This window comes from Silene latifolia, chromosome 10, assembly GCF_048544455.1.
Source record: "Silene latifolia isolate original U9 population chromosome 10, ASM4854445v1, whole genome shotgun sequence".
NCBI classification, from domain to species: domain Eukaryota; kingdom Viridiplantae; phylum Streptophyta; class Magnoliopsida; order Caryophyllales; family Caryophyllaceae; genus Silene; species Silene latifolia.
Window position 1 is genome coordinate 158,607,124 of NC_133535.1, and position 25,286 is coordinate 158,632,409.

The 25,286-nt window shown below is 35.9% G+C and overlaps 2 protein-coding genes and 1 long non-coding RNA gene across 7 annotated transcripts; 2 read left to right on the forward strand and 1 right to left on the reverse strand.

Annotated features, from left to right (window-relative positions):
- The first annotated feature begins 1,796 nt into the window (after positions 1-1,796).
- Positions 1,797-17,761, forward strand: LOC141606599 (uncharacterized). 5 transcript variants are annotated; one of them, XM_074425796.1, is made up of 11 exons: positions 1,797-1,969; positions 6,898-7,200; positions 7,315-7,471; positions 14,448-14,510; positions 14,602-14,646; positions 14,755-14,804; positions 15,110-15,170; positions 15,245-15,304; positions 15,381-15,512; positions 17,290-17,403; positions 17,484-17,761. In XM_074425796.1, the coding sequence occupies exons 3-10, from the start codon at positions 7,330-7,332 to the stop codon at positions 17,358-17,360; spliced, it is 624 nt and encodes a 207-aa protein (XP_074281897.1). In that variant the 5' UTR covers positions 1,797-1,969; positions 6,898-7,200; positions 7,315-7,329; the 3' UTR covers positions 17,361-17,403; positions 17,484-17,761. The 5 variants fall into 5 exon arrangements, with proteins under 5 accessions (XP_074281897.1, XP_074281898.1, XP_074281899.1 ...); XM_074425797.1 differs by lacking the exon at positions 15,110-15,170 and having other exon boundaries at positions 14,755-14,805; XM_074425798.1 differs by lacking the exon at positions 15,245-15,304.
- Positions 17,762-17,769: 8 nt separating this feature from the next.
- On the forward strand, positions 17,770-18,419 carry LOC141606600 (uncharacterized). The gene is made up of 2 exons (XR_012526765.1): positions 17,770-17,889; positions 18,208-18,419. It is a non-coding gene; the product is annotated as an uncharacterized LOC141606600 (long non-coding RNA).
- Positions 18,420-19,540: 1,121 nt separating this feature from the next.
- Positions 19,541-21,295, reverse strand: LOC141606601 (protein PSK SIMULATOR 3-like). The gene has a single exon (XM_074425800.1). It carries the CDS (start codon positions 21,131-21,133, stop codon positions 19,748-19,750), a length of 1,386 nt encoding a protein of 461 aa, XP_074281901.1. The 5' UTR covers positions 21,134-21,295; the 3' UTR covers positions 19,541-19,747.
- Positions 21,296-25,286: the final 3,991 nt, after the last annotated feature.

A 25,286-nucleotide genomic window follows, 5' to 3' on the forward strand; every position in this document is an offset into this window, starting at 1 on the left:
AGGAAATTCTTCACTCCAAAAACATGAATTTGATCCTCATATACATCTTGTGTTGCTGACAAGGTGCAATGTAGCTAGACATCATGTCATTATCAACTAATTCTCAACCTAAAATCATATAAATTATTGAACTTCTTTACCACTACGACACGTTTAATTATCCACACATTTTCGAGAAATTCTGCAAACGGTTATACTACGTCATTATACATACAATCTGTCTAATAAGAAAACCAAATTAATAACTCTCATTCTTTAAGCAAATAATCCCAGTTTGATACACCTGATCCACAAACTCTTTCGAGATATAATTCTTAGACATACATGCAAATCACAATTATACAATGTCATCATATAACCCGTCTAATAAGAGAATCGAACTATCAACTCGTATTCCTTAGATAAATTATAAATTGATACACCTGAATACCTGATATACCTTCGTCCTCAGATCTGAAGTCTAAAAATGGTATTGAAAGTCGATATCATAAAATAGTAACCTATGAGCTTCTTTCATATACCACTACAACAAATCATCTCTTGCGCCACGAATTATGCCACGGGAATTCATAATTCGTGGCAAAAATTTGCTTGGCCACGGAAAAAGTGGTTTTTCTCTTTGAAAATTAATTGGTATGAAAAACTATGCCACGGGAAAAATGAAACCGTGGCAAATAATTGATTTTAGCCACGAATTAAGCTATAGCCGTGGCTAATAAATGTCATTAGCCACGAAGTAAGTCACGGCCGTGACTAATAATTATGATTAGCCACAAAATAAGTCACGACCGTGGCTAATAAATGTGATTAGATACGAGGTAAGCCACGTCCGTGGCTAATAATTGTTTTTAGCCACGACCGTGGCTAATTATTGTTTTTAGCTAATTATTATTTTTTGCCTCGAGTAAAAGTACATTGTGCCTAATTATTGTTCATAACCACGAGCAAAAATACATCGTGCCTAAGTATTTTTATTTATTTTAAAACTCATTGTGTTTCTAAAATGAAAACTTTACGAGTAAGTTAGGACCCTAAGTTTTCTTACTTTAAACAAGATATCTTTTTTTTTTTTTTTTTTTTTTTACAAAATTTGGGACGTTAAAGCGTAAAAGTGGTAATTAAACCTCTTAAATTTGTTTAAGTGTGAATGTTAAAGTTAACAGTAAGTCTTGTTTAAGACGGACACTATCCGTCTTATGCTTAGGACGGGTCACATACTACAACATAGACCTGGCAAAACGGGTCAACGGGCCAGGTTTAGGTCGGGTCAATTCGGGTCGGTTCAGTTCGGGTTTCTCATTGATTTCGGGTTAACTCGGGTCGGGACGGGTCATTTCGGGTTTCGGGTCTGTTTCGGGTTTGTTGTCGGGTCAGTTCCGGGTCAAGCGGGTCGGGTCATTTTCGGGTAAATGAATAATAGAGAAATTGTCATTTCAAGTCTTTTCGGTTCAATTAGAGTTATATTTTGTCGGGTCATTTTCGGGTTTGGTGGTTTCAGATCGGGTCAGGCCAGTTCGAGTCAAGAAAGCTCGGGTCATGTTCGGGTCGGGTCGGGTCAATTCGGGTTTTAGTCACATTCGGGTGATGTGGTTCGGTCAATCGGATCTTGGGTCGACTTTTTTGGTCGGGTTGGTTTTGCCAGGTCTACTACAACATGGCGGTAAAGAAAACAAAAAATTTTGTATTTCCTAGGCAACAAGCGGGTGATTTCTAATGTTCTTGGCCGTTTTAAGTTTAAAAAAAATCAGTATAAAACTAATTATTGCAAGACGTCTCCCCATAAATTATTAGAACAATTAAAAAAAAACACACACAACTCAATATGCCACGTTCATATACTCCGTATGTTTGCCAAACATAAAGAACTCTCCCAACACAAAAGACTGTTAAACCCTATAACTTCTCTGACGCATTTTGGCTTCATCGGATTACGGCTTCGGTGAAGACACGAAGATCCTGCGGATTATTAGTAAGTCGTTTTTTATTTAGTATATTCAATTAAATTTACCTTTAAATTATGAATTAATTGATTTTTGTCAATTGTGAGATGAAAAGTGGGGATTGCGAATTCTGTATTGCGTTTTTCGAATTGTCAATTGGATGTTGGGGATTGGGGATTGCGTGAATTTGTTATATGTTTTACTTTTCAATTTAATTATATTTTCTTATGAAATTTGGTGTTCTTAAGTTCATGACAATGATAATGGAACACTAGGGAAAAAAAAGTTGATGATTATCTGAGTTATACTAGTATTACCACGAAAGGCTAGTATGCATAGCCCAAACACTACCGTCTAAGTGATGAATTAGATTTAATTTATGATAGGTGATCGTGATTTATTGGTAATTTGGGAACTAAGAAGTAGTTTGTTAGCTTAATTAATGAATGAAGAAATAGAAAAAAAAATAGAGAAATAATGAAAATTAAAAGTTGCAGGCTTACAACATTGAAAAAGTTGTAAAAAATGAAGTAGAACGAGGGTAAGGGTGAGGATAGTTTAATTAATCAATATGAGAACCTCCTAAGACATTCTCAAAATTATGTCTTACCTGATTAAAAATGTCTTAATCTAGTGGTTAAAACGGATTATTATAGACAATAGGTTCCAAGTTCAAACCTTCTTCCCCTCTTTTCGCTACCCCACATTTAAAATTCTGGGTTCGCCTCTGGCTCCAGTACATTTTTTTAGTAGTAAGATTCTCAGTTTCATACTATGAGCTACGACCTACATAATATTTTATAATTTTGACATTGTTAAATTGCATCCGCATTGAAACTTAGCGGTGTCAGTTGTTCAAAAATGACTAAAACAGTAGACAAAAAACTTTTGATGTAGGCTTTACTCTTACTTTTTTTTCTTGGTTGGTTTTTTCAAAAAATTACTCACTAAATTGTTTAGTACATATTTATGACTTCTAATAAACTTAGTAAAATTATTTATCTCTTACTTTTATTTTTATAAATTGTGTACTTGTGTACATCTATTCTCTCCATCCCAATCACTGTGTCCTCTGTAAGGAGTATTTTATTGAAGGTAAACAAATGATTTGGACAAAGGGAGTAGTGTTTTTTCTTTCTTAATTTTACTTATTTAACTCCTTTAGATATGGATACTACGGATATACTGGAAAAAAGGGTTGAATGGATGCAATGCAATAATAGAACAGACGAGTTGTATATAAATGGAGTCAAAGAGTTTCTTGATTTCGCGTTTTCTAATGCATCTTCAAATCATGATACCAATGATGAGAATGAGGAGGTCACCGTCCCTTGTGCTTGTTATACATGCAACAACAAGCGGCATAAGAAAAGAGATGATATATTTGAAGATTTAATGGTAAATGGTATTGTTCGTGGATATATTCGTTGGGTTTATCATGATGAATCTAAACCCTCTCTTAAAAGGCCTAGGACTGAATTAGGTGGAAATAATGATGATATAATCTCCATGATTCGTGAGTCTCATGATCCTATAATGTTGGTTGATGCACTAGATAAGGAATGCGAATATACAAATGATGATTGTCATGAAGAAGAGCCTCATAAAAAGCATGTCAATGAAGCGATTATAGATAAATTAATAAATGATGCACAACTTCCCTTGTATCCAGGCTGTGAAGAATTATCAAAACTGTCCTTTATTTTGAAACTATTCCAAATAAAATGCATGGATGGGATGACAAATAAGGCATTTTCTAGTATTCTTAAAATGTTTAAAAATACGTTGCGAAAGGAGTGATGTTCCGTCCTCATATTATGAAGCAAGAAAAATGATTACTGATTTAGGCTTCAATTATATAAAAATAGAGGCATGTGAAATGACTGTATGCTCTTTTGGAAAGAACACGTTAATCTTGAAAAATGTAGAATATGTGAGAAAAAGCGTGATAGGAGTTCTCCAAAGGTGTTACGTTATTTTCCAATAATTCCTAGGCTACAAAGGTTATTCATGTCTTCTAAAACGTCCGCTGACATGAGATGGCATTTTGAAAGGAGAAAGGATGATGGAGTCCTTAGACATCTCGCTGATAGTGAAGCATGGAAACATTTTGATAAGTTGTATCCATCATTTGCAGAAGAGTCACGAAATGTAAGGTTAGGCTTAGCAAGTGATGGGTTTAATCCATTTGGCGGATTAAGAAGTGATTATAGCATCTGGCCAGTAGTGATAGTTGTGTATAATCTACCGCCATGGATGTGTATGAAACAACCTTATTCTATTTTATCTTTACTAATTCCTGGAAAAAGTGCACCTGGAAATAATATTGATGTATATTTAGCACCTTTAATTGAGGAATTACAACAATTATGGGAAGTTGGATATACAACTTTTGACGTTGTTACGGGCGAGTATTTTAACATGCGAGCCACTATTATGTGGACTATTAATGATTTTCCTGCATATGCTAACTTATCTGGATGGTCTACTAAAGGTTATAAGGCATGTCCTTATTGTATGAGTGACACTAACTCTATGCGTTTGCCTAATTGCTCAAAAATTTGCTTCATGGACCATCGTTGTTTTTTGCCTATTGATCATACATGGCGATATAGTAAAACTTTTAATGGAAAGGAAGAGACAAGAGCATCTCCATCACAGTTATCAGGGCATGAGATTCTTTCAGAGGTTCATGAGTTTGATGGTATGAAGTATGGGGAAACTATTAGTCATACAAAGAGAGATGATAATTGGAAAAAGAAAAGTATTTTCTTTCAATTACCCTATTGGAGTAGCTTGTTGATACGTCACAACCTTGATGTTATGCACATCGAGAAAAATGTTTGTGACAATATTCTAGGCACTTTGTTGGACATCCCAGGAAAAACTAAAGATAGCATAAAAGCTAGACATGATTTGAAACTTGTGAAAATTAGAAAACATTTAGCTCCTAAACTTGTAAATGGGAAATGGCATATGCCACCAGCTCCTTATACATTGTCCATGGATCAAAAAGAAAAGGTTTGTAAATTTTTGGAAGGCATAAAGGTTCCTGATGGATACTCGTCTAACTTTTCCAAATGTATAAATTTAGACAAGCGTATGATATGGGGACTCAAATCTCATGATTGTCATGTAATTTTGGAACAACTACTGCCATTTGCGATCCGTGGAGTATCTCAGCCTAAGGTATATGAGGTAGTTTCTAAATTAAGCATATTTTTCAAGGAGCTATGTTCAAAGACATTGAAATTAGAAGTGTTAGATCACATGCAAGAACACATCATTCTTACATTGTGCGAGATGGAGAAAATATTTCTACCTTCTTTTTTCGATATTATGGTGCACTTGTGTGTTCACCTAGCCGTGGAAGCAAAGATAGCGGGACCTGTGCAATATCGTTGGATGTACCCACTAGAAAGGTATAAACTTTTGATAACTATTAAATACATTTTTTTTCGTCACTTTAAAATAAACTAACTCTCTAAATATTATTTTTTAGGCTTCTGCGCAGGTTGAAGTGTTACGTTCGCAATAAGAATAGACCAGAAGGTTCCATTGCAGAAGGATATATTATTGAAGAATGTATGCTTTTTTGTTCAAAGTACCTGTGTGAAATTGAGACAAAATATAACCAAACTGAAAGAAATGCGGATATCGAAATTGATGGTTATAAGGGTTTAGCGATATTCAAACCATCAGGCATCCCTTTAGGTAAAGCTAAAACACGACATCTTACGGATATAGAGTTAATGCAGGCTCTAGATTACATTCTTAAAAATTGCGAGGAAGCCGAATCGTATATAAGGTCTGAAAATATTTTTAATTAATGAAACACTTGAAATATTATATATGTATGTTTTTTTTGATAATGATGCTTTTTTTTTTCTAGTGAATACAACGAAGGTGTGTTTGATGGAGATTTATTTGAATGGTTTCGTGATAAGGTATAGTTATTTCAATTACTTAGTCTTATTATCATATTTTCCAATAATAAGCATATTAGTTAACAAACATTTTTCTAATTAGGTGTCAAGTCTATCCAATGACGGGGGTGACCAAGTGCTTACGGATCTACAAATATTGTCTTCAGGTCCTTTCAAGGGAGTTCAATGTTACAGTGGTTTCTTAGCAAATGGTTTCCGGTTTCATACAAAGGACGTTGAAAAAAAAAGGAGAAACCAGAATAGTGGCATTATGGTAAAGGGGTCTGGATGTGACTACTTTGGGATTCTAACAGAGATTATTTGTCTTATTTGGATGGAAAACGTGTTAATTTATTTTGTTGTGATTGGTGGGATGTTCATAATCAAGGTAGAGGTGTAAAGGTTGACAAATTTGGCTTTGTTAGTGTCAATGCTAAAAAGAGATTGCACACAAATGAGCCTTTTGTGCTGATGTCTCAAGCTGAACAAGTTTTTTATGTTAAAGATGGGATTGATCCAAACTGGATCATAGTCATCAAGACTCATGCACGACATCATTACGATGTTCCAGAAACTGAATGTGTTCATGATGATGGAGATGCATTGCAACAAAGTCATCCAGAATCTACACTCGATGAGTTTTCAGCTTCAATAGGGAAGGATGATATCCATAATATATCAGATCTTAGAGATGACATAGGAGACATAATAGTTGATTCAAATGATCAAAATCAACCTAAAGTGGCTAATGGCACTGAGACAGGATATGATGACGTCGATGATAACTTTAACGATGTAGATGATTATAGTGATTCGAATGGTGATGAAGAGAGTGGCGAAGATACAGATATAGCATAATAGTCCTTTTTATAAGTATTTTGATACCGTATTGATATATTTTCATGTTAATTGGATTTTAAGTACTCTTTGCTTCTGTTAAAAACTTTGTTTGATTAACCCGGAATACTTAACATTTGTTTCTTTTAAGTTTCCTGTTTTTTTTATTATCTAACATTTTTTTGTTGTGATAGCGGCAAAATGTCACAGGCTAGGAAAAGATCACAAGCGGATATGCCTACGGTTGTGTCAAATATGTATGAACAACAAAGGCTCTTGAATATCCAAGCCAACAAAAGAAAATTAGAATCATTGAATATCAAAAACATTGGCGCTTCGTTGTCAAGCTTAGTTGATTCTACTATGGAGAAAAGAGGAAAGGTAAGCAAAGAACAATATTAGATGAAGATGAAGATTATGAACTTAATGTTGATGAGGATGATCAACTTTTAGGAAAAGAGTCTGAAAAAAACACAAAGCTTGATGCTGGAAGAAAGGTATTAGTACTTTAATGTGTATTCTTAAGTATATGGCTTATCAATACCTTAACTGCTATTGTTAAATTCCATTATATTGAACACGATAAATTTATTTGTTATATTTATTTCTAGAAAAAGCAAGCTGGAATGAAAGGAAGTAAGAGAGGTATCTACATCCAACCACAATTGCTTGCCAACCTTTTAAAAATGAACAACAGACAACAAAGGGAAGTGATAAGGGATGATGAACTAAGATCGGTTTCTACAGCTATGAAAGTCGTCAAAGAAGGTAAATTTGATATATGTTTTTGTTTTGAAGAAAATCAGCTTCTCATTAATAAAAGAGAAAAATTTTCTTACAAAGCAACCCTCTAAAACCACAGAAACTACTGAATGATAAGATCGACTACCTCGTCTAGGAAACTCTCGCTAACAACTGTAGGCAAACCATTTTGAGCAGCCAACCAAGTAATTAGAGCATGTCTAGGCATTATCACAGTATCCAGCAGAGACTTTGCCCATTGGAGATTAGGATATATGCCATGAAAAACTGAGTAAATCTTCAGTGACATCAGCCAACAACATTCCCCATTTATCCTTACTCAAGCAGTTCCCCTCTAAAATGATTTGCTCATCAATAGCTTGTATCTCAGGAGCAGTCCCAAGCAAACCTTTGTAATAGTCCAGAAAAGCCTCAGAAATCCCCTCAAAACCAGTACATTCAGTCCCTTCAATATTCCTAATCTTACTGATATGACAGCTACTTCTTTTAGCAGCCAGCTTAGCAAAGAAAAAAGAAGTACTGGCATCCATCATTTTACATCAAAAATTTTTGCTCTTTGATAGACCATGCTCAATTCAGCATTTTTTAAATTCCAATAATTCTGAGATAAAGTTTCCTCTAAATGAAGGAGTACAGAGTTCAGAGGGTCCCTTTGAATCTGAAGCTGATATTGAGCCAACTCATTTTTAACAGCTTTAACTCTATCAGCCACATTAAAATAAGCCTGCTGATGCAGCTTTTTAAATTCTCTCTTGGCAGTCTTAAGGTGACTGACCAATTTGTACATGTTTTTTTTTTTTTTTTTTGGTGAAATGTGAGAAATATATTAATATGAAAAATATAATTACATTATGGTGATCATACAAAAGATATCATTCTATAAGACGCATTTTAGTCGACCAATCTCGTTCGCAAGATTCATCACTTGTTCTTTCCGGGTTCGAACTCTTGATCTCATATTCTCCAATATAGCACCCGCCACCCTTTCGTGCCTAAGCAAAATCATCTCATTCCTACTTCTATTTCTCTCTTGCCATACCTGGTACATCAAGCTCATCACTATGGCATTTTGTACTCCCTTCCGAAGCCCCGTGCCTGTTCTACTACTTTGCACCACTCAACCAAATCCCGATAGGGAATGTCCAGCAAAGTGTTCTGTTCAGCTCCAACACCACTCTTCTACCGTAAGGGCACTCACGAGAACAAGTGCTCAATTGTTTCATCGCCTATGCCACACAGGTAGCATTTCTCCTCAATGATCACCCCAACCCCGACTAGCCTCTCTCCGTATTCGGTGCCTTATGAGCAACCATCCATCCCATAAATTGATGTTTAGGGATTGTCCATCCATTCCAAACCGCCTTATCCCACCGAATTCTTGGCCTTGTACCTCGAACCGGTCATAGCAACCAGCAGGAGAGTACCCTCCTGGTTGAACACTCCACTCTCCATTGACATAACCATTCCTCATTTCTTCCTTAACCTTGCATATTCTCCTCCATACCCAACTTGAGTTCAAACTAGGCTTGTATTCCATCCACTCCCGACCCTTAAGATAGTTACTTTACACCCGTTAACCCAGATAGAGTCTCTTTGTGTAGCAACCCACCCACCGTCTTCCTACCATTGCCTTGTTCCAAAATTCCCGGTCTTTGATCCCCAAATCACCTTCCTCCTTAGGTCCGCAAATTGTGTCCCATCCCACTGGGGAGCCCTCCCGTAGTCTCGAGTTATCCCGGAGGAAATTCCTACAAACTGCTTCAATCCTTTTGATGATTCCTTTGGTGAGAACAAACATAGATGCCCGATAAGAGTGTAAAGAATTAAGCACACTCTTTACTATGACTAACCTACTGCGTAAAGAGAACTTTCTTGCCCCATACCCATGTATCCTTGCACATATTTTATCCACAAGACACTCACAATCTTGCTTCCTGAGTCTTGTAGTCTGGATTGGCATACCAAGATATTTAAAAGGGATGCTCCCTTCATCAAACCCGATATCTGCAATATCTCGATTTAAGTTGCTCATACCCGAAGTAGGCATTAGATTTTGAGGCACTAACTTGCGGTCCGGAAGCATTAGAAAATGTAGAAAATGATTGTAACAACAACATCATAGAAGTGGCATCCCCCTTCATCAAGAGCATGACATCATCAGCAAACATAAGACTAGTGAGTCTTTGTTTCTTGCACATAGGATGGTAGTGAAAATCGGGGCTTTGAGGAAGCATATTGCAAGGAACGAGTCAGGTACTCCATACACAATGTGAAAATCAAGGGGGAGAGAGGATCCCCCTGTCTTAAGCCCCTCTTCCCCTGGAAGTAGCCAAACATTTCTCCATTTAAAGAGAGGGAGAAGGTAGTTGTAGTAATGCATTGAAGAATCATTGCTTTAAAATCAGATGGGAATTGGAGCTCCTCTAAAAGATTCTCAACAAAGCACCACTCTACAAGATCATATGCTTTACTGCAAATCTATTTTAAACATACATCTTGGTGAAGCATGAGTCCTTTCATATAGCCTGATCAAATCTTGACAGATTAAGATGTTCTCTTGGATGCTTCTTTCTTTGAATAAAAGCTCCCTGGTTCGTCCTGAATGTGAGGTAACACTTCACTAGTCCGGAACAAAGCGACTTTGAGATGACTTTGTAAACAACATCACTTTGAGATGACTTTGTAAACAACATTACAACAGTAATTGTCCGAATTGGAGCACACTTTTTGGCCTGTCACACTTAGGAATTAGTGTAACATTCGTGGAGTTAAACTGCTTGAGTAGTTGCACGCTTTGGAAAAAATCTTGACTCGCTCTTATAACATCCCCTCCTATCTCCCCCCAAGCATCTTTGAAAAACTTACTCGTGTAACCATCCGCCCTGGTGATTTAATATCGGAATACTAAAGAGAGCTTCTTTAATCTCCTCCCCGATCACGGTTTCCTTAGCATATGCCAAAGGTGGTCGCAGTACACACAGTCCTTGAGCAATGATTCTTCTATGTATCTTCTTAGTCTCTTTACTTGATCCAAGTAGAAGTTGATAGTAGTCAATAAATGCCTTCCGAATTTGCTCCCGAGTCTCACACACCTTGCTTGTCATGTCCTCAATCATAGCAACCTTGTTCATATTCCTTCTCCTTTTCAAGAGACCATGAAAGTATGAGGTATTTACATCCCCATCCTTTATCCAATTATGGTTAGATTTACGAACAAGGAAGCTTTCCACTGGCCTTAGCTAGCTCCTGCCCGCAATTGAATAGAGGCTTCATATTCTTCAAAGGATCTTTTGCACATTAGTAGGATCCCCGTTAATCCCTTCCCGCAACCCCTCCACCTTTTTCTCGTAGAATAGCAAATGCATTTTCAATATCATCAAACACTCTTTATTCAGCTCCTTAAGGACAACTTTCATACCTTTCAAATTCTTTGCCGGTCTAAACATGGGTGTACCCGTGAAGCCGACATCCCATTCTCCCTCACCAAAGGAATGAACTTCTCTGAACCACCCCACATGTTGTAATATTTGAAATTTCTTTTACCCCGACCGTGACTAGTGCTCTTTAATAAGCAAGGTGTGTGATCCATCAAACCCTCGGGCAAAAAATGAGCATATATATCGGAAAGGAGTCACACCGGACTTGATTGACCAAGAACCTATCAATTCTCGCTATATATATACGCTCCTCGGCTTCATTTTATTGTTCCGGTAAACAAGGCTCCTCTGACAACATCCACCACCCCACAATGTGCATTACATCTTCTAAAAGGTTCCATTTCACCAAATGGAGTATTACCCCTACTCTCTCTCGATGCATTCGAACACGGTTGAAGTCTTCTCGAATTGCCCATGGTCCATTAACCAGGTTCGAAATCTTCCTCAAGCTATCCCACAGAGGCTCTCTCTCATGTTGTCCATTGAAGGCATACACCATAGTTAACCAAAAACTCCTCCGATCCACCAAAGAATCAACTTTCATATGAACAAATTGAGCATTGTATTCTATCACATTCACCCTAAAGCAACTTGGCTTCCAAATGATCCAAATGCGTCCTCCAGAATGATATCCCGAATTTGTAGTGATGCACCAATTAGAAAAACTATTCGCAGCCTTTTGAAAGGCTTTATTCTTTATTTTTGTTTCAAGTAAACCAAATAAACCTATATTATTAGCTTGCAAAAAATTATTTATATCTCTTTGTTTGCCTACTCTATTCATTCCTCTTATGTTCCAGAATCCTATCCTATCCATTCGATAAAATAGTATTTGAAGCATTACCCATTTCGAATCGATCTTCTTAGGAGGGGAGGCGGAACCTCCTTATAAGAGTAAGCTCCAAAACTCTCATTCTTCGTACCTCCTTTGGTCTCTCATTACTTACTGCATCTTCACAAACCTCTTTCTAGGAGTATGAAACCCCACAACAGATCTCCCCCTCCACATGAGTAGTGTCCTGAATCTGGCTGCTCGGGAGCCCTAGCAGGGCATTCACCTTCTCAGACCGGCCTCCATTCCTTCCTAATGAGTTGCTGGTTTGATTTCTTTGGTTCCCCCTTCCTACAATTCTCCATTTCATGGCCCATACCCTTGCATTTCATACAAGTTACAGGTTTCCATTCATACTCAATATCCACCTTAACCACATCTCCATTCTCATCTTTAAACGATACATTCTTTGGCAATGGTTGGTCCACCTGCAACTCCACCATAACCCTAGCATACCCTAACCTTGTTCTTTCCTCTGTGGCCACATCACATTTCACATACTTGCCTACCATATTAGTAATCTTAGGAAGACCTTTGCCCCAAAATTTGATAGGCGGTTTATGAATTTTAATCCATGCGCAGTACGCTTTTCACATTTTCCTTACTCATCTCCATGTCCTTCTCCCATGGCTTGACAATCATGGGTTTATTATCAAAGAGGTAATGCCCTGAACTTAGAACTCTATCTTTCATCTCCAAGGTTTTGAAACGAACTAGGAATATCCCATTTGGCATGAATGATATTTTGTCGATGTTAAACTTTGTCCAAATTCTCCTTATGAAACCTTCCACAATCTCCCACGTGCGGGTTAGCACCTAGGATAAAACACACTCTACGCTTGCTTCCAGTGACTTACCTCTTCTTCAACGTCCTCTATTTGGATCTCGTAACATCTCCTCTTGCTCATCCTTCTTATCATCTTCGATTTTTTCAATCTCCTCGCCTCTCTGTTTCTCCATTTTGTTCAGGGTTTTCTAGGTTTACTATCCCCTGTTCCAAACTGTCTTTCACATATTCTTCCTCCTCATCACTTTCCTCTATCTCCTCACCAGTTTCTCCCTCCTCTTCCGTCTCCACAACCAATTCTGGTATTCCTACTATGTCATGTATCTTTTTGGATTTGCCTATCTCATCAACATCTGGTCCTTCTAAAGCAGCGTTAGGGTTACTCTGTTCCATGTTTTCAATTTCTTCTACTACTTCTTCATCGTCCTTCTTCTTTGCAATGATACTCCTTCCTCTCAGGTTCATGTCACGCTGACGTTGTTGGCTAGTTTTCCTAGCCATACGCACGAACAATGGCGGCACTAGTCGTTCATTCTCTTTCTCTCTCTAGGTTTTTGTTTTTTTCTGATTATATCCCAATTTGTACATGTTACATCCCCTAATATCTTCCCTCCATATCTCCCTAACCATGTCTGCAAAATTAGTATCCTGACCCCAACAGTTTAAGTATCTGACCTGCTTAGGCCTTTGAGTCTCAGTAGTAGGCAGGGTCACAGCCAATGGAGAATGATCTGATATCCCAGCCACCTGGGCATCAACAAAAGAGGGGGGGGGGGGGGGGAAGCTACTTGCCAAACAGAATTGACCAACAATCTATCCAACTTCATCCACTTCCTATCCACCTCATCCTGCTTATTCGTCCAAGTGTTGAGGCAACCATGTGTAGTGAGCTCCTCTAACCCAGACAAAGAAACAGAATCATTAAACTCCTCTATAGCCCGAAGATTAGGTGGATTATTACTGATTCTTTCCTCCAAGCTCCTGACACAGTTGAAATCTCCCAGGCAAACCCAAGGACAAGTAGGTTTACATTGCTGCATAAAAGACCACAACCCTCGCCTGCCATCCAAAGAATTAAGACCATAGACAAAAGAGACCTGAATCAAGGGACAACCAGGAGCTTCACATTGCTTAACAACTTTATTCATACCTCTAATATTCCAAGTCCCTAACTTCATGGAGAAGGTAAAGAAGGTGGATCAGCCTGCTCACTAACATCCTGTTCCTCAAAATGGAGTTGCACTCTATCCCCTACCACTACACTCAAAATGGGAACCACTCTTTTGGTCATCTGTGTGCTAATCAGAGAGCTATCTGAATTAGAAACCTGGGCCACTTCATTATTTGCACTGAGTAATTCAAGCTCCTCATTGGGTACAACCTCTCTGGCTTTCTCCTTAACTGCCTCCTTAGCAACCTCTGGTACAAGATCAACTGTCACTCTGGCGTTCTCCTTAACTGCCTCCTTTACTTGTGCCTGAGCAGGCTTAGATTTTAATAATCTGCACTTATCCACTTCATGTCCCAACTTCTTACAATGAGAACAATAATATGGTAACCACTCATACACTACCCTTTGCAGAACTTCCCCAAAAGGAGTATACAATAGAACATCATCAGGTAACTTCTGAGATACATCCACTTTCACCATAATCTGAGCAAAAGATAATCTCTCCTTATGTGTTGTAACTGGGTTAGCATATAATGGAGTTCCAATCTTACTAGCAATTTTACTCAAAGCTTTCTCTGACCAGAAAATTGGATCCAATTCAGGAAAGGTAACCCAAGCTGGCACCCGAGAAACACTATCCAACTCCTTTGAGATTTGAGGAGTCCATCTCTTCAACACGAGAGAATGATTTGATATATGTTAACATCTCCTTTGACATATTTTTCATTTGAGTGACTCTATTTTGTTTGATACAGTCATTTGCAGTCAACAACAAATTAGTATTAGTGAAGACAGTGAAGACATTGATAACAATGATGGTATATAATACGTTATCATACACTACTGTCATTTGTACCACATATATTTGCAGTTATTCATATATTTATATTTTCTTTCTACATAATATAGATATCAACAATGAGGAATTTGAGCATTTTATGGCGATGGAAAGAGGTACTTACAAATTTTTAATATGATAATAATTATAGACTATGTCAAGCATTAAATTTAGCTTTTTAAAATAATTTTTAGTATTAATGCAAATCTATCTTTAAACTGTAGAGAATAATGGCCACATTTACAATGGTGATGAAGAGCTGATCCAGGTGGAAGGTAGAATTTTTAACCAAAAAGTATTTGTACCGTGATATTATGCTAGAAATACATACACGATTTTTCTGGGTTGAAAAGTGATTTTTACAAGTTGTGAATTGAATGCATTTCCTTGAATAAGAAGATTCTTTTGACTGAAAATTGTAGTGTAGTTTTTATGCGCTCACACGATTTCTGGAGCTGAAAATTGATATCTACAGGTTTTAAATTTGATGCTTTTATGCTGTAAGATTATTTTGTGGACTAAAAACTAATACTTTGTTGCTTATTATTTTTTTTATAATCTTATCATTTGATTTCAACGGAGATCGAAAATACTTTACAAAATCTTGCTGGAAAGAGGCCAAGTGGAGATGATGGTTTTGGTAATGAATCTGAACGTTACGCAAATGGATTAGTTGCTTATTTTTTTTATAATCTTATCATTTGATTTCAACAGAGATCGAAAATACTTTACAAAATCTTGCTGGAAAGAGGCCAAGTGGAGATGATTGTTTTGGTAATGAATCTGAACGTTACGCAAATGGATTAGTTGTTTATTTTTTTTTTTAAATCTTCTCATTTGATTTCATCAGAGATTGAAAATACTTTACAAAATCTTGCTGGAAAGGGGTCAATTGGAGATGATGGTCTTGGTAATAAATCTGAATGTTACGCAAATGAAGACAAAGAAATGATTATTGTTGATAACGAGTTAATTTATCAAGGTATTTTCAATTTTTTTAAGTAATTTTTCTTCTTGCTGACATGCTAATATGATATTTATACTTCTTGCTAATATGGAGACAAAGACATGCTAATATGATATTTATACGCAAATGGTATATTGAATTAAAAAATCTTATGATATTTATACTTCTTACTGACATGCTAATATTGCCTTGTATATTATCATATCATACAAAACTTTAAAACAAAAATAATCATGTTGTTTAGGTAAGGTGAAGAAAACAAGAGGCCCCGTTTATTGTAAAAAGCTTATCAATTAGCTCCTGGGAAAAGGTTTTTATAGAGTTTAATGAAGATGGTATTGCCGTTGGTGATTATAGCAGAACATTTTCATATTTTATTGGGGAACAAGTTAGGAATCGGAGTGTTTGTCCAGTACAAGTCTCTGAGTGGGAAGACTACACATCTGAGACACTGGATCACCTGTGGAGATGCATTATGGTAATATGATTTGTATATATATATATACACATATATATAAGTTATTAATTTTTTTTTTCGTACTGTGTGTTTTTGTACATTTAGGAGAAATGTGATTTTGACAACCCATATTTAAGAAAAGAAGGGATAATGAAACATGCTAGGGAGTTGTTTAGAGATAGTAGGCATAAATTGAGGCGCAAATATATTATTGAGCCAAACTTCACTACAAAGGATGATCAGTTGAAAAATAAGCCTAAAGAAATGCTTAACGCGGATTGGAAATATTTGGTTGAACTTTGGCGCACACCAAAATTTCAGGTAATACAACATATTTTGGTGCTTTTAAATTGATAATTATCTCATTTTACATATTTCTTATTGATTGTCTTTACAAGAACTACATTAATTAATGTCTCTAAACAGAAAAGAGTGAAAAAGCTAAACGAAATAGGTCTTTTCGAAAAATGCCTCATTAAACTGGTTCTAAAAGTCACGCACGGGTTAAAGAGGATATTGTAAGTGTTTTTACATTTTATATACAACTAGTTTTAAAACCTGTGAAAATTCACGGGATTTGTGCTGGTTTCCTTTTTTTATCCAAATATATTAGTGCAAAGTAGGAGGGCGTATTTGATTTGGTTATTCAAACTATACTAAGACTCGAGTTAAGAGTTGTGAACTAAGTTTACCGAATTACCGCAAAAAACTCGCAAAATTATACCTTGACATTAATACTGATCAATATATAGCATGTTATAAATAGATGGATGTATTCTTTTAAGCTGCCATATGGTTTGTCATGTGATGCTTCATCAGCTTAAAGCCTTAAAAGTTCCGCTCGCAAGCGCTCCGCCATCGTCGACAAAGTCGACACTCTGCAAGTGAGAACCAACTGAAAGAAATTGTTAGCATAATCATCACACTGACATTGAATTCATGACCAAATTTTTTCAGCTTTGTGTGTTATTCATCCTCCAAGGTCTGGTAACACTAATTTTATACTTCACTTAATAGGGCAAATTTATAAGGGAGGTGACTTTCTGTTTTCTCTCAATTGAATGACAACTATAACCGATGCCATCAATTGAGGGGAAATAGAATAGATACCGAAAGGTTTTGAAATGGAGGAGAATAAGAAAATGTAGTTTAACTGTTGAAATAATGGTGTCGATTTTTTTAATGGATACGCAAGAAATAAGGTGAAGCCTCCTTTGAGTATAGTATGCATTAGATATGTTGTCACGTGGACTTGGTCATCATGCTTTTTAATTATATTTATAGATAGATATTTATCCTTATACAATTACTGATATTATTGTGTTGTAATTGTAGAAGAAGAAAAATGGAGGAAAATGTTCAAGAGTAGATATGTTGTTGGAAACTCGTCAAAGGACATCAGATAAACCTGTCAATTCTACTAATTTCGCTTGTAACATGCATGCAATAGTAAGGAAACTTAGTATCGCGTTATTTTATAATGTTTACAAAAAATAAATTCACTAGCTAAATTTTTTTCATCATTGCAGGATGAAGTAAAAAGGCTAAAGAAAGAAAGAGATGAAGGACTTAATCAAAAGACAGATGATGAAATTATTGCAGAAGTTCTTGGAAAAGACAGTCATGGATATTTGCGTTGTTATGGACGCGGTAGAAGTATCACCCAATATTTTGGAGTAAAACCTTCACGGTTAGATCTTGCTAATGAAGTTATGTTAGTTAAGAGAACCACGACGGATACCTTGGAAGAAGCTAAAAAAGAGTTAGAGGCTGCTAACAAAAATGCCGAAGAAGCTCGGAAAAATGCTGAAGCCAAAAAAGAAGCTGAAGCAACAAGAAATGAAGTCGATGAAAAAATTGCAGCTAATAACAAAATTTGGGAGGAGAAGTTTGCTCAATTGTCGAAAGCACATGGTATAGGATCGTCTCGCCAAGGTTTGTACAAACTTTACAGTTTTTAGGTAAATATAATAAATAATCTCATAGATCATAAATAGGTGGAAAGGATAGAAAAAGTAGCCTCCTCCGTCTTAGTACTAAAACGAAAATAGGGTCAGATATAATTCAATATGGTTTAGTAGGACAAATTTTAGGTTTTGCGTTTTTCTATGAAATTTACTTGTGTCTTATTTATTCTATATGAGTATATTGGACTCGTCTTAAGCTTAATCTTAAATGACAATTTGTTTAGAAAGAGCGACGTAGAAATTCGTATTTGTAATTTTTTTTAAGTTTACGAGTTTTTTTTTGCAGGTTAACATTTTACTCTCACAAAGCTGACGCGTTGCATCCACATGAAGCAGGCACCTATATTAGATTATTTCAAGCTACATTTTTAAGTTATTTACAAGAAAGAATAATTTTTTTAATAATTTGAGATGTAAATTTTGGTTTGATTAAAGACATATTTTTTATGTTTTACTAAATACTTTGGTAATATAAACATATTGTTTTGCACGTATTCCTCTCATTTGTTATTTGTGACAAGTAGTTTCATAATGTATTTGCCACGCCTTTATTTGTAATTAAAAATTGTTTAGCCATGTGATATAAATATTCAGTCACGGAATAGCTACATCGCTTAACAACATTTAGCCACGCAAACAAATATTCTGCCACGGAAAAACGACATCTTTAACAACATTTAGCCACGGAAATAAATATTTTGCCACGGAAAAGCTACATCTCTTAACAACATTTAGCCACGAGACTTTTTTTTATTGTCACAGTAGTTTCACTTGTTAGCCACGGGAATATTTGTTTGCCACGAATTTATATGTTGTGGCTAAAAAGGTGTTTGCCACGGGAATAATAGCTTGCCACGAAATTTAGCCACGTAAAAATCCGTGGCAAAAAAGAAAAACATTAGCCACATATTAATTTTTCCCATGGCTATTTGATAGCCACGGCCACTTGGGCCACGAAAGATTTTCCGTGGCAAACAGCTTTAGCCACGGGAATTTGACACTTGCGTCACGGATTTAAACGTGGCGCAAGTGGTCAATTGTTGTAGTGTACATAGACTTTTGATTGGGCATTTAGAACTAATTTAAGCTACTAATAGTGGGTAAAATCAATTAGGCAAAATGGGAAATCTTGACCTTAATGAATGGCACTTTTGATGTGGTTGTAGACTTGTAGTGGTTGGTAGTCCATATCAAAAGAATGACAACTACAAGTTGTACTGTAGCAAGAAAGAACAATTTCACATGGCCAAGAAATCATTTAGTCAAAAAAAAAATGCAAAAAAATAAGATTGCATATTTGCATGGTTAATCTATTGATGAATTCAATCTCACTCAATCATTATAATGGACTATCTCATGTAGAACATAGCCACCTTGTGGACTACTTAACATTATTATAAAATAGAGGTGATAAAATTCGGACAAGCTGGCTATCAGGTTCGAAACAGGTTAGTGAACCGAGTCTTCGTAATTATCTTAAAATGTCTTGTCCAGTTGTTTGTATTTGTTTATTCTGTAAGCGCAAATGTGACATGTTTAATGGACGAGATGACTCATGAGCAACTCTATTATAAAGTATATTAAATATCACGAGCAAGAGTAAAGCAGTTCCATACATATACCAATCGATATAATTTATCATCTTTTGTTATTATCTCGTATCAATTACAAACTATACAATTGATCTCAAAAATACATCAACTTATGAGTTCAATAACTAAAATTAACTATATAAAATCTATCTAAACTAATCAAATTACCCATAAAAATAGAGCTAAAAACTAATTGAAGTGACTAAAAAAGGCTAAAATTATACTAAATTATTGTTATTTGATGAAGTAATTAGAGCACTCAAGTAATGCCTTAGCATTCATTTCTCTCTCAAATCTCCAAATGTAATTCAACCCAACTAACAATTCTGTAATTGCAGCTTCAGCCTTGTTTTTATTTGCAAAATATAATGTTTGCAATAACAAAACATTTGTAGATTTTGGCATCAAACTTTGTTGCTCAAAACTCCTTACACTTTGCCATTTGATCATGTTATGAGCCAACGGCCCGAGCCACGCGAGAATCCTCCCTAGCGCGTCTTTCCATTCTCCGGCTAAAGAGGAGTCGGTTGCTGTGAATCCGACCCCCTTTAACCTATTACGCAGGGAGGACCTTATACTATGCGGAAGCATAGAATAAACATCCTCCCTAGCATCCAGCCCCACTAAGTGGGGCGCCTTGATCATCTTTTCGAGAAAGATGATCAAGTTGGCATAATGTAATGCCAACGCTGCCGCCCCCAATGTAGTTGGGGGCGGCGTAAGAAAATCCTTAGTCTTAGACTCGAAGAATGGCCTTTTCTTATTAGAGGGTAAATGAACCGGTCCGTTAATTGTCAAGGGACCGGACACATATACGTTGTGGTTGTTTGAATTCCCGAGATCAGAAGAAGGGAATACCGTAGCACTAGTAGACATGCTACGAGGAAGCGTGCTTGGGTAAGGGCAGTACTTATTTCTAATCCCGAACACAAACTTGACACGTGCAAGAACCGTGAAGATTAACCTAGCCAAGAGTAAAACAATCGTATCATAATTTTTACTCCAAAGAGATTTTTCTTTCACATGTTTGACTTCTTGTTTTTGCCAAACAATCTTTTGTTCCAAATCCAATAAATTTTCATGTTGTGATTTTTTGACATTGTGCAATAACACATCTAACTCCTCCATTTCCCGGTACAGCGCAGACGTAGCCGCGATGTACCGGTCAGCTCTTCTGGCCAACCCCTCCATCTCCTTCCCACACGGGGCAGACCAGCCACGCTGGTCACGCCCCGTGCTGGCAAAGTCCTCTAAGGACTCTGGGAAGGACTGGAGGTCCAAGTCCGAGCACTTACTACAAAGTCGTGCTACGGACTTGGATATAACATGTATGGTATGGACCATTTCGGCACACGCCAAACTAAGAAGAAACGACTCGTCGTTCGACACAATCTTTTTTACTCCGTCTAATAAAATCGTCTCATTCTTCAACCGGACTATGTTTTTATCCGAAAGAGATTGGTATAATGCAAGAAGCTTAGACATAAGTTTAGCAACCTCAAAGGCTAATACACCAACATTAGTAGATTTTGATGATTTATTTAATTTTGTTGTTGGGTGTAAGAGTTTATGTGATATTTGGGATTTAAGTTTGCTAAGCCATGTTGAATCCCTAGCCATAATATTGTATTAATGTTGTTGGTTTAATTTTGTGTTTTTGATTAGTTAAGAGTTTTATTAAGGAGTAATTTGTTTGTTGAGAGGAAAAAATGGAGAGAAAAATAAAGTTGTTGGAAGTTCAATTTGTGTGATGTTTTGGCACTAGAAATAGGAGAGGGTGGGTGGGGGTCTAGATCCCACATGCACTTGGTAAAAGAGCGTGATGGGTGCTTGCACATTTGGAATTGTGGGATTTTGAGATAAGTGTCCTTTTGTGTCTTTTAATTCTCCGGAAGTTTTGGGTAAACTTTTTTTTTTTTTTTTTTTTTTTTTTTGTTAGAGTATAAAATCGATCTTGAAACTCTAATTATCAGTTAAATTTTTTGGTTGAGATAGTTTCTTGACATGGAATCAGAGCCATGTGACTGAAAGGTCACGGATTCAAATCTCATCACCCCCGATTTCTAAAGTGGAATATTAAGCAGGTCATAGGTTCAAATCTCACCTAAGCACTAGGTATGCGGAGGCTTGTAATTGCATCCACGCTTCAAGCCCAATGAGCATTCGTGTGAAGGGGCGTGTTAGAGTATAAAATCGATCTTGAGACTCCAACCATTAGCTTAAACTTTTAGTTGAGATGGTTTCTTGATATTTTTAGAGTGTATGGTGGTCTATTTATATAAAAATTGTTCTATTATTAACAACAATAAATGAATGATTTTTTTAGAAAAGGACCGTCTCGCCATGTAAGATTGTTTTATTCTAGAATTTGTGTTTAATTTTTTGGATTTGGGAAAGTTACTGGTTTTTTTAACATGTTAAAACAAGTTTTAAAGAAGGAAATTTGGTATCCAGTATCTCAATGAAAATTATAAATAAAGGATTTTATACTTAATTTTTTTGTGATATTATTCTTTTTTTGTACACTCTTATTTGCTGTTAACTTATTTTAACATGTGCAGTTGGGGGATATGTTAGAAAAATCGATTTAATTAGGGTTAAATATAGGGACTTTCGAATTTTATTCTATTGGGTATGAAGAAAGAATTTAGAGTTACAAACTTAATGTAGATCAATGAGATTTAAACTATGGTTATGACTATGAAGTTCATTGATATTATTTTACCACTTAAGACAACTACTGAAATACCCCGCGTAACTGCCTACATTTTTATTACCAAAGAAGGTGAATCAAGGTGAATGAAGAACAACAAAAGAAAAACTAGGTCACTAATGAAAAACTGAATGAATAAAGAAATTTAATTGGTTGGGTATGAATTTTCCGTTCTATTATGAATACGTGCGAATAAATATCATCCGTGTCGACCTTCCTTCCCTTACAATAAACATTAATTGTATATGTGAGGAGTATTTTATTAAAGTGAAAGATCATTGTAAATAGGACAGATCAGAGTACATAATAAAAACGTATGAATCAAATTATCTTATAGAGTCATGGATTACTCAACTTTTTTTTTATTTTTTTTAATATTTCCGTTCTGATTTGCATTTCTGCACCTTAATTGATAATTTTGTAAACATTGATCAACAAATATCAACAAACAGGGCATCATGTGCACTAAAGACAAGTGCCAGAATTTGTGTACCCAAAAGACAAACAAGTAAGTAAGAGTAACTTACTAAAAGGTTCTTCATTTCATTCATTACCAATGTCATAGAAGTAGTCATTAGTAAAAAGTTCTCCCTTTGATTAATTTTTCTTTCGGTCAAATGAGACCCAAAATCATCAATATATAATATAGAGAAGGAAAATTCAAACCTATAATCTAATTTTACGATACCTCAATTTTAACCAGTAGACTAAGACCTCATAGATAGAGTAACTTAAATTAATGATATTGTAAAATGAAATAAGTGAATAAATTAAATAATTCAAAATGACATATTATCAGCTCAAAAACTGGTAATAATCAAAATTAAAAATAATTACTCAAAAACATTGATATGACTCCATTATACCGGGTTGCAAAACGTCGTCGACGTTTTATAACAAATCGTCGACGTTTTTAAAAAAAAGACGACCTTGCCCTTCCTCACTCTACCTCTAACCTCTCTTTCTCTCAAACTCCAACCCGCACACCCGACTACACAACACCACCAAACCTGCATCACCACCACACAGCGCTACCACCCCACCACGCTTCAGCACCGTAGCAGTACCCCGGCCACGCAGCACCACTGCAGCACCACCGATCAGTTTTTTATCCGGGTTTCTCTTGATTTGTATGAATTATCGTCTCAATTTTGTTCCTTGTTCTTCATTCTCGTTTCAATCCTCAATTAGATTTGCATGTTTGTTTCAATTCGAAAATCGCAATTAGAATTGTTTCTCTTCATTCTCAATTCTCGCAGCAGCTTTTTTTTCGCAACCCCCATTTGCAATTGGATTTGTTGTTGTTGTTGTTGTTGTTGTTGTTGTTGTTGTTATTGACATTGATGGATTTGTTGTTGATGTCGGGGTTAGCAAGAATGGTGGGTGGAGGGACGTATTAAAATCATGATCAGTGATGGTCATGGACGTTGAATCCCAACGTCTCAGTCCACAATGGACGAAGACTTTCCACGTCCTGATCCATTGCAGACGACCCTATTCTACGTCTGGGCCATTGCAGGCGTCGTAATTCTACGTCCAGCCCATTTTAGACGGCCATATTCAACGTCCCATACCAAGATAGACGGCCAGATTCTTCATCTCAGCCCAGTTTAGACGGCCATATTCTTCATCTAACCCCAGCATACGACAAAAAAAATGGAAATTCGAACAAATTCGATTCATTCTACGCAATTTGAAAGTCCACATTTATAAGGTAATTCGATTCATACTAATTCGATTCATACTAGTCCACATTGATAAGGTAATTCGATTATAATTTCATTCATACTAATTCGATTTAAACGAAAAAAATAAGTAGTTAATCCGATAATTCGTCGTTAGCCGTTGAATTTGATGGTTCGTTGTTTGACATTGAATCCGATTAACAAAGTTGAATTTTTTTTTTTTTTAGAGTTTGTTGTTTGGGAGGATTTGGGAGAGAATAGAGGAAAGGGGGAGAGGAAGGGTAGTGAGTGTCTTTTTTTAAAAAAACATCGACGATTTGTTACAAAACGTCGACGACGTTTCGTAACCCCCCTATTATACAATAATAAATCGCGCCCCGATCCATAATATCTTTTTTTTGGGTGTAGAGCGAGGGAGTCACTAATGCAAATATCGTGCTCACGACTTTACAAACTACGTTAGTTAACATTTGTATTGCACGTCCGCCCTCTCTAAATTTTTTTTTTTTTTTTTTTTTGACTGACAATCCCTAAAATGTTAATGTCATATGAAACCAATCTCATTTCTGACCTCTCACAGGTCTCTCTTCCACTTGCTCTTCCTCATACCATTACATTAATCAATGTTTAGGGTTACAAGTTTGTAACTGTCACAAATTGTGACAATTTGAAAACCCAAAAAAAATGCGGTGATAATCTCATATTAGTAGACTATGACTCATTATAGTTGGCTACTTGGATATAATTATAAAAAATCACTTTTAACAAAATTAAATAGCTCCAAATTCAAATATCTTGTCATGCGCTCTACAATGATAAATTATCAAGTTATGATTAAATTGGCATTATCATGCATGGTCCTCTTTGGCTCTACGTCGCTATTTTATATGGTCAAACAAATCTTATTAAAGAACATTATTATATTTATATGTGAATAGTTAAATGATATAAAGATAAATAATTAAATTAAAGTGATGATTGCCTTGGAATAATCTGGCAAATCAGTCACGTCCCATTGCGCATGTGGATAGACACATAATTGGCATATACGGAATACATTAAACTTTAATTTATTTCTTTGTAAAAAATAGTTTGAACTTTATTTTCACTTATCATATTGTTTTTTAGAAAAAGAAAGTATTTTTAATTATTTTAAAGAAGTAATTAAACCAACAGAATTTGAAAATTTTAAAAGAATTAATCAAACGATAAATATAAAATACATGCACGTTGAACAAAAGAATAATTTCAAAACCTAAAAATCTCCACGATGATATTTTTCAAGTCTTAAATTAAGAGTTAAAACTATGTTAAGAGAGACTAAGGTCCCGTTCTTTTGGACTTATTTTAGCTCGTTTCAATCCGTTCATCTCTC

Bases quoted from the DNA above. Each gene is read 5' to 3' on its own strand.
- LOC141606599 (XM_074425795.1), top strand. From the start codon at position 5,211: ATGCAAGAACACATCATTCTTACATTGTGCGAGATGGAGAAAATATTT. The intron at 5,363-5,442 runs GTATAAACTTTT...ATTATTTTTTAG, and splicing joins TGGATGTACCCACTAGAAAG to GCTTCTGCGCAGGTTGAAGT. The intron at 5,888-5,969 runs GTATAGTTATTT...TTTTCTAATTAG, and splicing joins TTGAATGGTTTCGTGATAAG to GTGTCAAGTCTATCCAATGA.
- LOC141606601 (XM_074425800.1), bottom strand. From the start codon at position 21,133: ATGGCTAGGGATTCAACATGGCTTAGCAAACTTAAATCCCAAATATCA.